The sequence below is a fragment of the Strix uralensis genome, chromosome 3 (assembly GCF_047716275.1).
Source record: "Strix uralensis isolate ZFMK-TIS-50842 chromosome 3, bStrUra1, whole genome shotgun sequence".
NCBI classification, from domain to species: Eukaryota; Metazoa; Chordata; class Aves; order Strigiformes; family Strigidae; genus Strix; species Strix uralensis.
The window spans coordinates 21,137,702-21,150,393 of NC_133974.1; the positions used below are offsets into that span (position 1 = coordinate 21,137,702).

Below are 12,692 nucleotides of genomic sequence, written 5' to 3' on the forward strand. Positions count from 1 at the left end.
TTTAAATGTCTTAAGGCTATCATTAGCCATATATTAACAATTTATATAATCATGTTCAGTGAATTATCTGGATATTTGCTTTCCCAATGATGTCTGAGTCTTCTAGTTTTGGTAGCATCAGTCTGTGAGCTTTGAGGTCAACTACAGAGAGCATCCTTTATTATTAGAATTCCCCAGTGTATCAGCTGGGAGATGACAGTCTGGGTTGTCACTTTATCTTTTACCTTCTATACCATTATTTTTGTCCAGATTTTAAATAATGCCTATGCAAAATACATCTGTTCTAATCTGAGCAGATTACTGTTGGATTTTAGACGAACAAATTACATTTTTTGCTGCTATTTAATTTATCATTCCTTAGAAAGTCTGATTCAAAAGAAGAAATGAAAAAGTGCAGTGTAATGTTGAAGGGTTGTGGCCTATTTAGCAATAACAAAACAAAGCTATTTTGGGTTAGGGCTTCATTTGGGGTGAAAAGTCTTTTTCCTGTGTTGTGTATTTTTTAAGCAGCTGCTTTGTGAAAACATCTACTCAAAAAAATCTTCCAACATTTCAGACATTTTTAGTGTTTCTCCTCCCTTTTACTGCTCCCACTGGCATGTCTATGAGTTCTCAGGTACATACAAATGCTTATAGTAACAGCAACTTAGTTCACTACAATAAATCTCAGAGAATTGAAGTGTTATCAAATAGAAGTAATAGTTACAGTATATGTGCTTTTCTGCACATTCTCTAAGTCTCTCAAGTTGTTTTGGGTTAATGTTAGATTAGTTCTTCTTGACCCAGATTTTGAGAGGCACTGGGAATTAAGAGTGCTCAGTGCTTCTAAATATCAGGGGTTTTTCTATCCAATTTGCATTATGGGTGCATTTTTAAAACCTTGTGGGATTTTCTGAAGATGTGAACATGGCTTCCATATACAAATGGATTATCTTGACACTTTCAGTGTAACAATACCTAGTTTCTGGAAGAAAACATTGTCCATAGAAAAAAAGAATACTTAGGTTGCTTTTAAACATTCAGCTTTTGTGCAGAAAATTAATTGGACTGGGTATAGCTAATTTGGGGAAATTCTAGGTAGGCTGAAAAAAGCAGAATTTTAGGCTCACTTTTCACATTTACTACTACTGCTAAGGTATTTTTCATTTTAAAAGAAAAAAAAAAAAAAGAGAGATAAACTTCTTGGTTTAGGCTTTCTGAAAGCTAGAGCATTCTGTACTGAACCACTCAGCAATGGCAATCCTCTTCCTCATACCTGAAACAGAAACCAAGAACAAGGGTTGTTCATTTGTCAGGTTGACATATTTGAGTCTTTAAAAACTACAGAAATGTCAGGTCTGTGTACTTGAAGCTGCCACTGAGCATATGGTTCTCATATTTACCAGTCTAAGATGATAAAACCTTCCCAGGATTTCAGACCTTTGTTTCTAAAAATCAGCCTAGGAATAAAAAAACAATGGGCCATTGTATTACTGTACCAGAAAAAAAGGTCTATATTATGCGAGATGACCTTAGCAGTTATTAAACAAAGGAGGATAGCAGAAACCTTTCACAAATTGCTTCCAAGAGAAACTAAAATTTCTGACGCTCCGGAAAACTAAGCGACAGATTGCTTTAAGAAAAAAATTCCTCTGACCAAAACTAGTTCTTTCTCCAGTGGCTCTTCAGAGTGTGACCCCTTTTCTCATCATACTAAATATAGAAGTGTCTAAGGGTGATCAAAAATGCCTTCATACCAAGCATCTTACAACAGACACAGCAGTCTGTTCCCATCTGAACGAGCTTAGTTTCTGAGTGGGCAGCAAGAAGATTGTGTGAGAAACAGCAGAACACACAAGAAGGATGAACAATATGTCGGCAGTAAATATTGTCTGGTTCTTTGGTGGTGCTGTTATTATAGGAGAAGGGTAATAAACTTACTCAAGAATGGGACAAGCTGCAAGGAAAGAAGGAGAATTGTGGATAAACTGTGTTCAAGAATGATCTGTAGGTATTGGTTTTGAACTGAAAATCAATCAGTACTTTTTTTTTGTGAGGTTTTTTTCTATCTTAATTGATATTAAACCATGGACAAACTAAGTTTTTCCTAACAGGGAAATGGTAATAGTCTAATTTAAGTAAAAGTCCAATACAATTAAAAGTAGTCCAAGATACTTATTTTTGTGTAATCACAGAGCAACTTTACATTTGTTTCTCAAGTTGCTCAGTTCAACAGTGCTCTGAGGCTCTTCTTACTGACTTGAAACCTGTGCAATTATTTGTGTTAATACTTTAGGTATTTGATCTACCTACTGCTAAATTCCAGAAAAATACTTTCTAAAATGTTATTGACTTTCTGAATAAATTTGTTCTGGTGCAAGTTAAGAGAAGCATTAAGGGAAATTACTTCTTCCCCCGTTCAGTCGCGTTCATGGCTCATTCTGCTACTACCAGACTTAGCTGGGATATGTCCATGGGATTCTGTATCTCAGCTTTCACTTCTGTTTTCTTAGCAGGCTCTTTGCTTCTTACAGTTGGACATGCTGTTGGTTCCTGCTGCAGCTTGGCCCATTATAACTTTTGTTTTAAAGCTTCTGTGAACAGAAATGAGAAAACTTCTATTTTCTCATTGTCTCTTCTCCAAAGCACTGTTCCAGTTTTGTTTTGTTTTCTTTTTTAAATGGGACTCCTTCCAAATACTCACTGGGTTTGGAAGGCTAAGCCACATGAAATAAAATTTATCCTGTGAAGACATCCTCAGGATCTTAGATTTCTGTCATGATTCTCAGGCTTGAGATTTTCACTCTGTGGTGAAAAGTGTCTTAGGGTCTAAGTGACAGGTGATACCTTCAAGTCCCTCAAATTTGGAAATAGGGCTGGTCAACCAGTAAAGTGTGTCTGCAAATGTTCTCCAGGATTTAATTAAAGATTCTCTTTCAGATGCCAAAAAAACCAAATAATAATGCCTGGAATAGATGAGGAAGCAACATGCTGTTTTTTCTGTCATTGTTTTCCTCCATATGTAACTACCCCATTCCAAAAGCAGAAAATAATTAATGGAAATTTCAGAAGTGAAAAGAATAGTTAAAGTAGCACTGATATATTTGTGAAAATAATCTGTATTCCTTTGTTTCATATGAAAAAGCTGGTCTGTGAATAACCAAATTTGCTCTATCCAGCTGGCTTAAATGCTGTATCTCTGAGATGTATTCAATTGCCATCAAACTGTTTCCAGAGGGATCAGTCTGAATGTATGAATTGCCTCGGCCAATTCAGAAGACACTGTAAAACTGTATTAATATTATAGCTGCTGAATTATACCATAGTTTATAATGTGTAATTTCTTGTTTAATTTCAGACTGCAGAACTAGAGGACAGTTTAATGCATTTTCATATCACTTTCGGGGAAGACGTTCTCTTGATTACAGCTTTCAGGAGGACAAGCCCTTGAACAAAATGAAAATGTCCAAAACAGTAAGGTGAGATTTTATTTTTTTTTAAAGTATGAAAAAACATGTGTTTTCAAAGTGGAAAGAAACGGAATGATTTCCTTGCAAGTGCATACCACTTTTTTCCAGTGTCTGCTTTCTCAAGTTAATGATTGATGTATTTCATTCTGACACTGCATATCTGCTAACAGTAAACCTTTTTTTTTCAAGCTCAAAGTTGTGTAAGACTCTTTGTGAGTGACACAGTATAGTGCTTCTTTTCTTCCTGTGCATTTCACAAAAAACCTCAGTAATGAAGCATAATGTGAGGGATTTGGAATCCCACATTCCTACTGTGCCTGCAGTAACCAAACAAAACTATTTCCTTTGCTCCTTGGAGCTGCGATGTCCTCTTGTAGAAATAGGAGGAAACCAATTGTTGACAACACTAGCACAAAAATTTGTGATAATGGTAGGTATTGCTTCTAGAGAAGGAATGAAGAACAGTACTGCTACAATGTTGCTTATAACTCCCTAATCCTCAAAATACTCTAGCAAGGAAGGAAATCACAATTAGCAAGGAAGTCAGTCACAAATGATCACAGGGTCCCTGCAATTTCCAGGGAATCAAAACTTACCTATGAGTTAGTGGAATGAAATGAGTTCTGCTTGGACTAAACATTTCTTGTGAAGATCCTTCAGGACAGGTCTTCTAACATAGCATGTGTTCTTTTGGCAAATAAAATCATCTACTTGACTGAGACAACCAGGCAGAGTCTACCCACTCTGGCAAGGAAAGCAGCTAGACAGATATGTAGACAGGTAGATTTCTTTCAGCAGTTTCAAATACTCCTGCAGATGTTATAGCACTGAAGAAACACCACCATTATATTTCACTTAATTGATAGGAAACTGTCCTGAAGTAACAGAGCCTTTAGATGTTTAGGATTTTAGACAAGAGAAGACAGCAACCAAGTATAAGCTTACTTATAGACAATAGAAAAAGAAAGGTTCCTTTAAAGTATTCCTTGAAGAAGGCTGTTTCATCTGTCTTTGTAAGTGAACTGTTAGAAGTTTTTAAATTTACAAAACAGCAATGCACTTTTAAAAGATGCTAGTCCCATAATTCTAAAACTTTAGAGGGGGTTAAATTAAATAAAAATGAAAGCACGAAAAAATACTTATATCTGAGAAGTAGCTTGTTCTCGTTAGCTTGCTGTTTGTTTCAGAAATGAAGCTCAAAAATCTGCAACAGTCCAATTACTAATTAGGACTGCAAAATAGTAAATTTACAATACTTTATTTACAGCATAAATAAATCTAAAGTAACCTCAGCAACCTCAGTCCTTTAACAGTCTCATCAGTTCTCATGTATTTAAAGTGCATTCATGGTGAGAAGATTTTTTTTTTTTTCTCCTTTTTTTTCTTTCTCATTTTCAATAACTTGAGCAGGTGGGGAAGATTAAAGTTTTTATTATACAGTAGCAGCTGGTTTACTTGAATTTTGGCATGTTATGTTGTTTGGAGTTCTTTTTATTTAATTTAGATGAAAAACTATGGGAAACTAAGTAGCTTAAACACCTGCCAATAAGTGCTGTTTTAATTTATACAGGAAGATTATATATCATGACCCCTATTATATGAGAGAGGATTTCTTTACCAGTTCATTCTTCGGGTATCCCTTAGCTCTGGAGAAGATATGCTAACAAAATAGGAATGCTTGCATGGATTCAAGGATCTTAATGTAATAAGTGACTTAATAATTACTGTTATCCTTGGTTTTGAATACATGTTTTCTTAAGTGGTGCCAAGTAGTATTATTATTAGATATGGACAGTTCCTTTGATAAATATTTCCCATCAACAGATTGAATTGATTAACACAATTTAGTGTTGTACATCTCTTGTACATCAGGTGTCAGCTGAAAAGTGCTATAGACAAAAGACTCCAGATCTTATGTACAACAATCAGTATTGATTTCAAGTGTTAGTTAAGATGGGACACATGGATATGTTCATATCTAAAAGTACTTCTCATATATTTATGAAAACCAACTTTTTCCTTTTTAAAGTTGTATTTCTTTAAATAAGCATTTTGCTAATAAGCATATAGAGGCAGAAACTATGAATCTGAATGCAAAATGTGAATTTCATGTTTGGAAGTAAAAATTTTTAAGACTCTTTCACTGTTGTCTGCTTTCGTATTGGAGGCTCAAGAGATTTCCCGGAGAACTTAAGGTGAAGTCCTACAGTGTCACTGATGACAACTTTGTGTCCCCCTCCATGAAATACATACATTATTTTTCTAAGTAGAAGAAATACCCTGTTGCTAGTGATATGAACAGTAATCCACAGCTCACCTGCCCTGAGGCTGTCTTCAGCACCAGTGGGTCTTTGTGTGCTGTTGTGGTTCATACAGTTCCTACATTTGTTGGTTGCTCTTCTTTTACTTTTTTGCGAAGTGTTCTAAAATATCTAGCCAAACAAAAATCAGTTAGATGAATATCCTGACTTGGCATTCATTTGTTGCAGTTCCGTGAAACAGAGCAAATATTTTCATAATGCCACATCAGCATCTAATGAAAATACAAACATGCCCGCAGTGAATGACTTCAAAGAATTTGTTTTGGAAATGCAAAAAACTATTTCAAGCCTCAGAAACCAGGTAAGGTACTACAATGGATAGTTTCTAATTGTAGATTTAATTTATAATGTTTTCCTAACATCACTCCTCTTATGTTTTCAATATTTAGACATCCACTGCAGCCAAAACTCACCACATAGTATCTCAAAGAAAACACAACACATAACATGGTGTGTTGTTATTCTTTATTTCTATGTTCTTTTGAAATCAGACTCAAATATTCTCCAATTAGACCCTTTTGACTTCTGAATGTGAAGTTTTGTGTAACCATTGTACACTAAACATGGAATTAGTCTTTCTCTAAAAATTTGCCTGTAGAATTGATAAAATCTTTTTTTCCTATCTGAAATGTATAGAATCTATGTAAAAGTATGATTAAAATGTAGGCTTCATAAGTAATATTCCAGAGTACAGCTGTAAACATAGTTAAGAACTAGATCAATTAGAGAAGGCTTTTACAATGTGGCATAAATAAACTCTTTATCCAGAATAACTCAGCCATAGTGGAAGTCAGGTTTAAAAATGTATACCATACAGGACAGACAAATCCAAAGTAGGCCAGAATGTTTGCCTGGAATAATTCAGTTCATCCAGAGCAGCTTTTCCATGTAGTTTATAGGTATGAATCATGTATTTATTTACATAGTAAGATGATTCCATCTTTGATGGTATTATTTAATCATTGCTGTACTCATCATCAGTGCTCCCATTTTGACAGCAGAAATGCTATGTTAAGACTTATTACATATCAGTCAGTTCTTCTGGGTTTTTTGGGATGTAAAAAAGACTGAAAGATTGTTAAAAATCGTGCGTTCTGTTTCCAAGAAACACATAATTAGTAAGATAAACTAATCATTATAACCCCTTTTTTACATCATTAAGGAAAAAATTGAGATCCAAGTAAACATTTTTAATTGTTTTTTGGGGTTTTTTTTCACCTCCTTTTCACTCACACATTTTTGAAAGTTTAGATTTGTCTTTCCATATATGTCACATGTAGTTTGTTTCTCTTTGTATGCTCTAGTTGTATATTCTAGTGGTAGGAAAGATGTATCTTCTGTTAGTTTTCTTTTGAAAGGCTGTTTCCATACATATTACCTGTTTCCGGTCTTTTAGCATTATGAAAACTAAGTAGTGAGAAGAAAAACCCAGTCAAGTATTTATCATGGATTATGTAGCACAAGAGAAAAAACAGATAAGTTGCACAAATAAAAACCTTTCTTTGATTCAGTTATTAACTTTTTTTAATGTTTTCAGATAAAAAAACTTGAATCACGCCTCAGTAAAACTGATTGCACTGATGAAAAGGGTAAATCATATTCCAGCAATGAAACCTGGAAAAGGGACCCTTGTACTGTGTGTGAATGCAAAGTAAGTATGTGGAAATCCACTTTGAGACAGAAATTACATTAGGTTCTGCTTCTAAAACAGTTTTGTGCCTGATAATGTCTGGGTAATAGTTGCTAATTGGTTTTTCATGGATCTTCAGTTATTTCGTGCAAAAAATTATATTGTTCAGATATTCCTGCCCTTGACACTGGTTTTCAATCCAGCCTTTATACACTTTTATTATATTTCCATTTTCATTGATGTATAGTTGTACTGGCAAAATTAACTGCAAAGTGAGAGACTTCTCGAAAAAGTCTACTAAAATGCATAAAAATCAATAAAAGCTCATCTAACTTAGTGGTAGATTTTAATTTTCTTTTATCATGGTGAAATTTTTAAAAAGATAATAAAAGAAATATGTCAGTACTTGGTATCCCAGAGTTTCATGCCTGAACATTGGATAAAATGGTATACTGCTCCATTAAAGATGGTTTAAGACAAAGAGCCTTCTCAATGTAATTTTATGCTGAAATAAACTATGTGGACTTAGTCATAGTAGCCAAGATCTTAGAGATGATGAGTGAGAACATGTTCTTCAATAATACAAAAAAGTATTTCTTATTTGGAACATGTAGCTAAGTAGGTTTTGTTACTGTTTTTCCTGACACAGGTTGGTCAGATTACCTGTTTTGTAGAATCATGCCCACCGGCTGACTGCGAAGCACCTGTGAAGGTTAAAGGAGATTGCTGTCCAGTCTGCTTAAAACAAAATATTAATAAAAAGAAGCCATAAGTCTGTTTTTTAAGAATTTAGGGTGCATACTCCTCAGATCATATCAATGCCTGCTGATGGCAAAAACAGGTAACTACAGTCTAAATAACAACAGCAAGAAATCAAGATTTACAATACTCTAATGGTGCTGTAGCAGTATAACATAATGTATCGTTTTATTTTCTGCCCATGAAGGTAATCACAATGCAAAAATTAATGAAAGGGAAATTAGCAAACAGGTCAAAGTTAATTGTGTGTTAAACTTCTCAGGTTAGACAAACTCAAACTGGTGCTACTTTAAAAGAACACTGTCAGGTAGTTCTAGGTACCCAAAATGACTGGGCTTAAGACTTACTCTAGAACAAACACTTTGTTTCTTATCTTTAATTAGCAACATTAAAAGTTTACTATCCCTTTTCAGTACCAGTCTGACTTGATATATAGGTCTTTGTTATTATTTAGTAAATGCAGGGAAAAGGAAAACTATCACTGTCCCCAAAGCAATGCCATAGAGGGCCAGTTTCTGCAAACACCTATGCATGGAAATTCTGTTGAATCACACTATCATTTCTGTGTCTAGACCAGCAAGGAAATAAAGAAAAGTACACAACACCTTTCAACATCCTTTCATTAATTCAAGGAGTAAAATTAAATCAAAATTTTCAAACCAAAAAAGATAGAATTAGTAAGAAAATATAAATAGTTGTAATTGGAAGATATAAAAAGCAACTGAATGTATAATACAGATGTAATTGACAGTGTTCCTCATTCTAGGAAAACATACGTGACAAAGTAGCATTTGATCTTAAAATGAACATAATCCTTTTTGTCAAAACATATGTAATTGCTTGGCAACTTTTTTTTTGTTTGTTTCATTTATTTTAAACCATTGTAACAAGACCATCCAGTCCGGTTTTAAAGCATGCTTCTCTTGATCTCAGATCAGCTCACGTATTTGTATGGCCCTGTTTTGAAAATGTGAAAAGATGTCACATGCCATTTTGTATACAAAGATTCCTACTGATTCATTGTGCATATTGTCAATAGACATATGTTCCTGATTATATTGTGGCACTGTTTGTTGAAAAAAAGAACAATCAAAATCAAGCATCATGATTAATTGTGGATTGACTACTTTTTCTGACAAGGTATTTGATTTTTTTTTTTTTTTCCAGTTTCATCTAAGGCATATGTATTTTTACCTCAATATTTTTATCATTCCTGTTAAAAATGGTCTGCCAATGGACTTTATTTCCCATTTAATAAATGTTTCACGTTATAGAGTATATGTCTACACTAGCATTTCAAAGTTGTGTAGTTTTTAGAAACAAAATGCATATTTCTGACCAGGAATTATATATTATATTCAGTGAAGGACAACTATCATACCTCATTTTACAGCCTTTTTGTGTTTATTCAGAATTGGTTCTCTCCCTGAATACTTAATATGTTAGAGTTTATGGCTCTGTCCTTAAATCCTAAATCAGGACTAACTAGAACCAGAGCTCTTCTTTAGTTACATAGTTCACTGACTTCTGAGTTTATTGTTCAAATTTAGGGAACAGAGATTTGGTTATCAAATAAATCTGCACAAAATTAACATTCTCATTTTAAACATTTCAGATTATGCAGACTGAATACTTAAATATTGCATGGTAGATCAAATACCTGTCTAATAACTAACCTAGCACAGCAATATGAGTTCCACTACAATATCTTGGCACATAATTTCTCTGATTACTAATGTTAATAATTTCTAATTTGATAAACTGATACCGTGACATACATCCAAACTTTGGTGTATCTTTAAAGCTTACTACAGAAACTTGTTTCATATTATGGTAGGAGCAATATGTACATGTGAGTGGTGTGTTAAAGGTGTGTGGTAGAGGTACACATGGAACTACAATTTATATTTTTAAGAATATTTTAATTGATTTTATATACAATGTTTTGACTTATGTAATTTTCTATGTTAATACTTGTAGAAATTGTGTGTGGCGAGCATGTTTGAGTATCATATGGTTCCTAGAGGTTGTCATTCCTGTATTTCTTTGATACTCTGGTATTTTGTTGACTTTTGTTGAGAGTCCAAACCACATGTCTCGTCCTGTAATTCCAACTCAAATGGAACTCCCATTGACCTATAGCAGGAATTCCTCAAAGAGGAAGGATTGCAGAGCTAAACCAAATATAATTTAACTGTCTAAACAGTTAAATAAGGCAGTAATACATCCAGCTGGTTACTACTTGCATTCTTTTATTCCAATTTTATATTAAATAAACTTTCTCAAGATTTCCGCTTATAGGAGAAGAGAGTTTCCATTTATACATTATAAAATAGTACCTTATATCTGATTGTTCCTTTTCTCCAGCCTCCAGAGTAAAGTGGGAGGTTTTCTTCGTTGTTCACTGTTTATTCATATGGTATATAAAATGGGCTTAGGAGTCTGGATATGCTTAAACAAGTGTAATATTGAGTTATTTTCCTCCATCCATCTGATTATAAACTATTCAGGAAAAACAGGTCTTTATCCACAGTTTAAAATGTAATCAGTCATGGGTTGTACTAACTCAGTTTTATTGCAGTGTCTGCAGAATCAGCATTGATTTTAACATTTCTGAAACAGTGGCCAATGGCTAGATGACTATTTCCTCAGTATCCACTGTGAGAATATTGCTGTAATATGTTGCAAATTTTACATATTTATTTTCTTTTTTAATGTTACCTAAAACAAAGTCTTTGTTGTTTTTATTTTAATCAGTAAATTTACCAAAGAACTGTTTGCACTGTGTAATGAATGCTTTTCAGTTAAAATAAAATGGGCCACATTTCCAAGTAAATTCCAAGCGATTTCTTCTTGTTACATGTATCATTTAGATTATTTGCTGAAGATTCCAGTGTGTAGACTTTTATCAAAGATCTGTATTACTTATCTTATGCAGGATTGTCATGATCAAGACTCCATTTCTGAGAACCAAGCAATGAGCTAATGAATCATGTAGATTCAGTAAGTTCTTTAATATTATGACACATAGAGTTAAAGTATCTATTCACTATTCTCTTCTAGGTGATGGGAAAAAATACATGTAGACTCAGAAAGGATATTTAAAAATACGCTTATTTCTTAGCACAAATATGTATTTGAAAACTCGTAGTGCTGAACATTTTTTTTCCCATTTTTTATGGGAATGTTGTAATACTTCCTCATGACTTCAGATACATCCATCCAGTCATGCCTTGCCTTCCAGGGCCCTTGATTCTACATTCATTCTTTATTCACATAATTTCACAAATGGATATCCAGGTTCATTCAGTATCATCTCAAAATGAGTCTTCTGTGCAAAAGAGATCTTATTTACCTCATCTTGGTTTTCCATCACAGGATATGAATTGCTGCTGAACACATGATGAGTTTCATCCTTTGGTGAGGTGTTAGGGTATCTAGGCCACTGGGTCAGTTCCTTTGTTAGATCCACCTGAGATTCTTCTGTTTCTTCACTTCATACAGTAAAGCATTTTGTCATACAATATCATTGCAATTAATGTAATTCTAAGTTACCTTACAGTGAATGAGAGAAGTTAAAAAAGATGGACTCCAAGACACAGAGTTAAAAAATCATTTTCAGGCTGCAGCTGACTGTGCTTAACTATAGTTTGACTTCGAGTATTGCATAAGGCAAATCTAGAAAAGCAGAACTGCAATAGGTTTATTTATGTGTTTTCCAGCAGGCTGCTGAAATATCCCCTTGCTTTTCCACAATGTTGATGAGTAGTATTTAGTCACTATCCTAGAAAAATTTTAGGGCAATCAGATTTTTTTCTCCAAATTCAGATAAAATTAGTTTGGCAAAGTACTGGTATACATTTTTCTAGTAACTGAGATGAGTAATGCATGCTTCTTTTAACAGACATAGTTCTTAAATTCATACGCCTAATCTAATAATAGTCAAATATTTACATTTCAGCAACTTTTTTTTTTTTTTTTTTGCATGAGACTAAAACAGGCAGAGACTTGAGGAGAAGGTTTTGTTTCAGTAAATAACTTTGTGTTAGTCCAAACAAGACAACAGTCAGAGTTCAACACAGTTAATTGCCAAGAAATTTGCTAACACTTATTAAAAGAACCCCACAAAGTTTAGACATTTACAGTAAAACTCTTGGACTGATACTGATATATTTTGAGAAAGATTCAATTATGTTTGAAATAAACTGAGTAAATTGACTTTATTCCTTTTGGTTGATTACAGCTAAGAATCATTTGTCCACAGTATGATTAAAGATGTCTTTATAGAGAATGACCTCCCATACTCAGTAACTTTGTTTTGTAAAATAATATTTTGCTGCCATAGTGTATGTCATTATATGATCTAAAATATTTTTCCTTATGTTTTCTTTTTAATTCCCTACTGGTTTCATACTTTTTTCTAATAGTATTTACCAAATCAGTAATCTTTGCAGTGAGATTTTTAGACATGGTGGGACTGTTCCATGGCTTCAGTTTGGAAACTAGAATAAGGTATCAAAAGCTGGTATGACT

General features: G+C 33.7%; 1 protein-coding gene across 1 annotated transcript in view; it reads left to right on the forward strand.

Annotated features, from left to right (window-relative positions):
- Window positions 1-10,995, forward strand: part of PXDN (peroxidasin) — an 86,413-nt gene extending 75,418 nt beyond the window's left edge. Inside the window, exons 20-23 of the mRNA XM_074861650.1 lie at window positions 3,338-3,458; window positions 5,939-6,071; window positions 7,308-7,421; window positions 8,050-10,995. Of these exons, the coding sequence (XP_074717751.1) occupies window positions 3,338-3,458; window positions 5,939-6,071; window positions 7,308-7,421; window positions 8,050-8,172 (491 nt within the window). The 3' untranslated portion in view covers window positions 8,173-10,995. The remainder of the gene's footprint in view (window positions 1-3,337; window positions 3,459-5,938; window positions 6,072-7,307; window positions 7,422-8,049) is intronic.
- The last annotated feature ends 1,697 nt before the right edge of the window (window positions 10,996-12,692 follow it).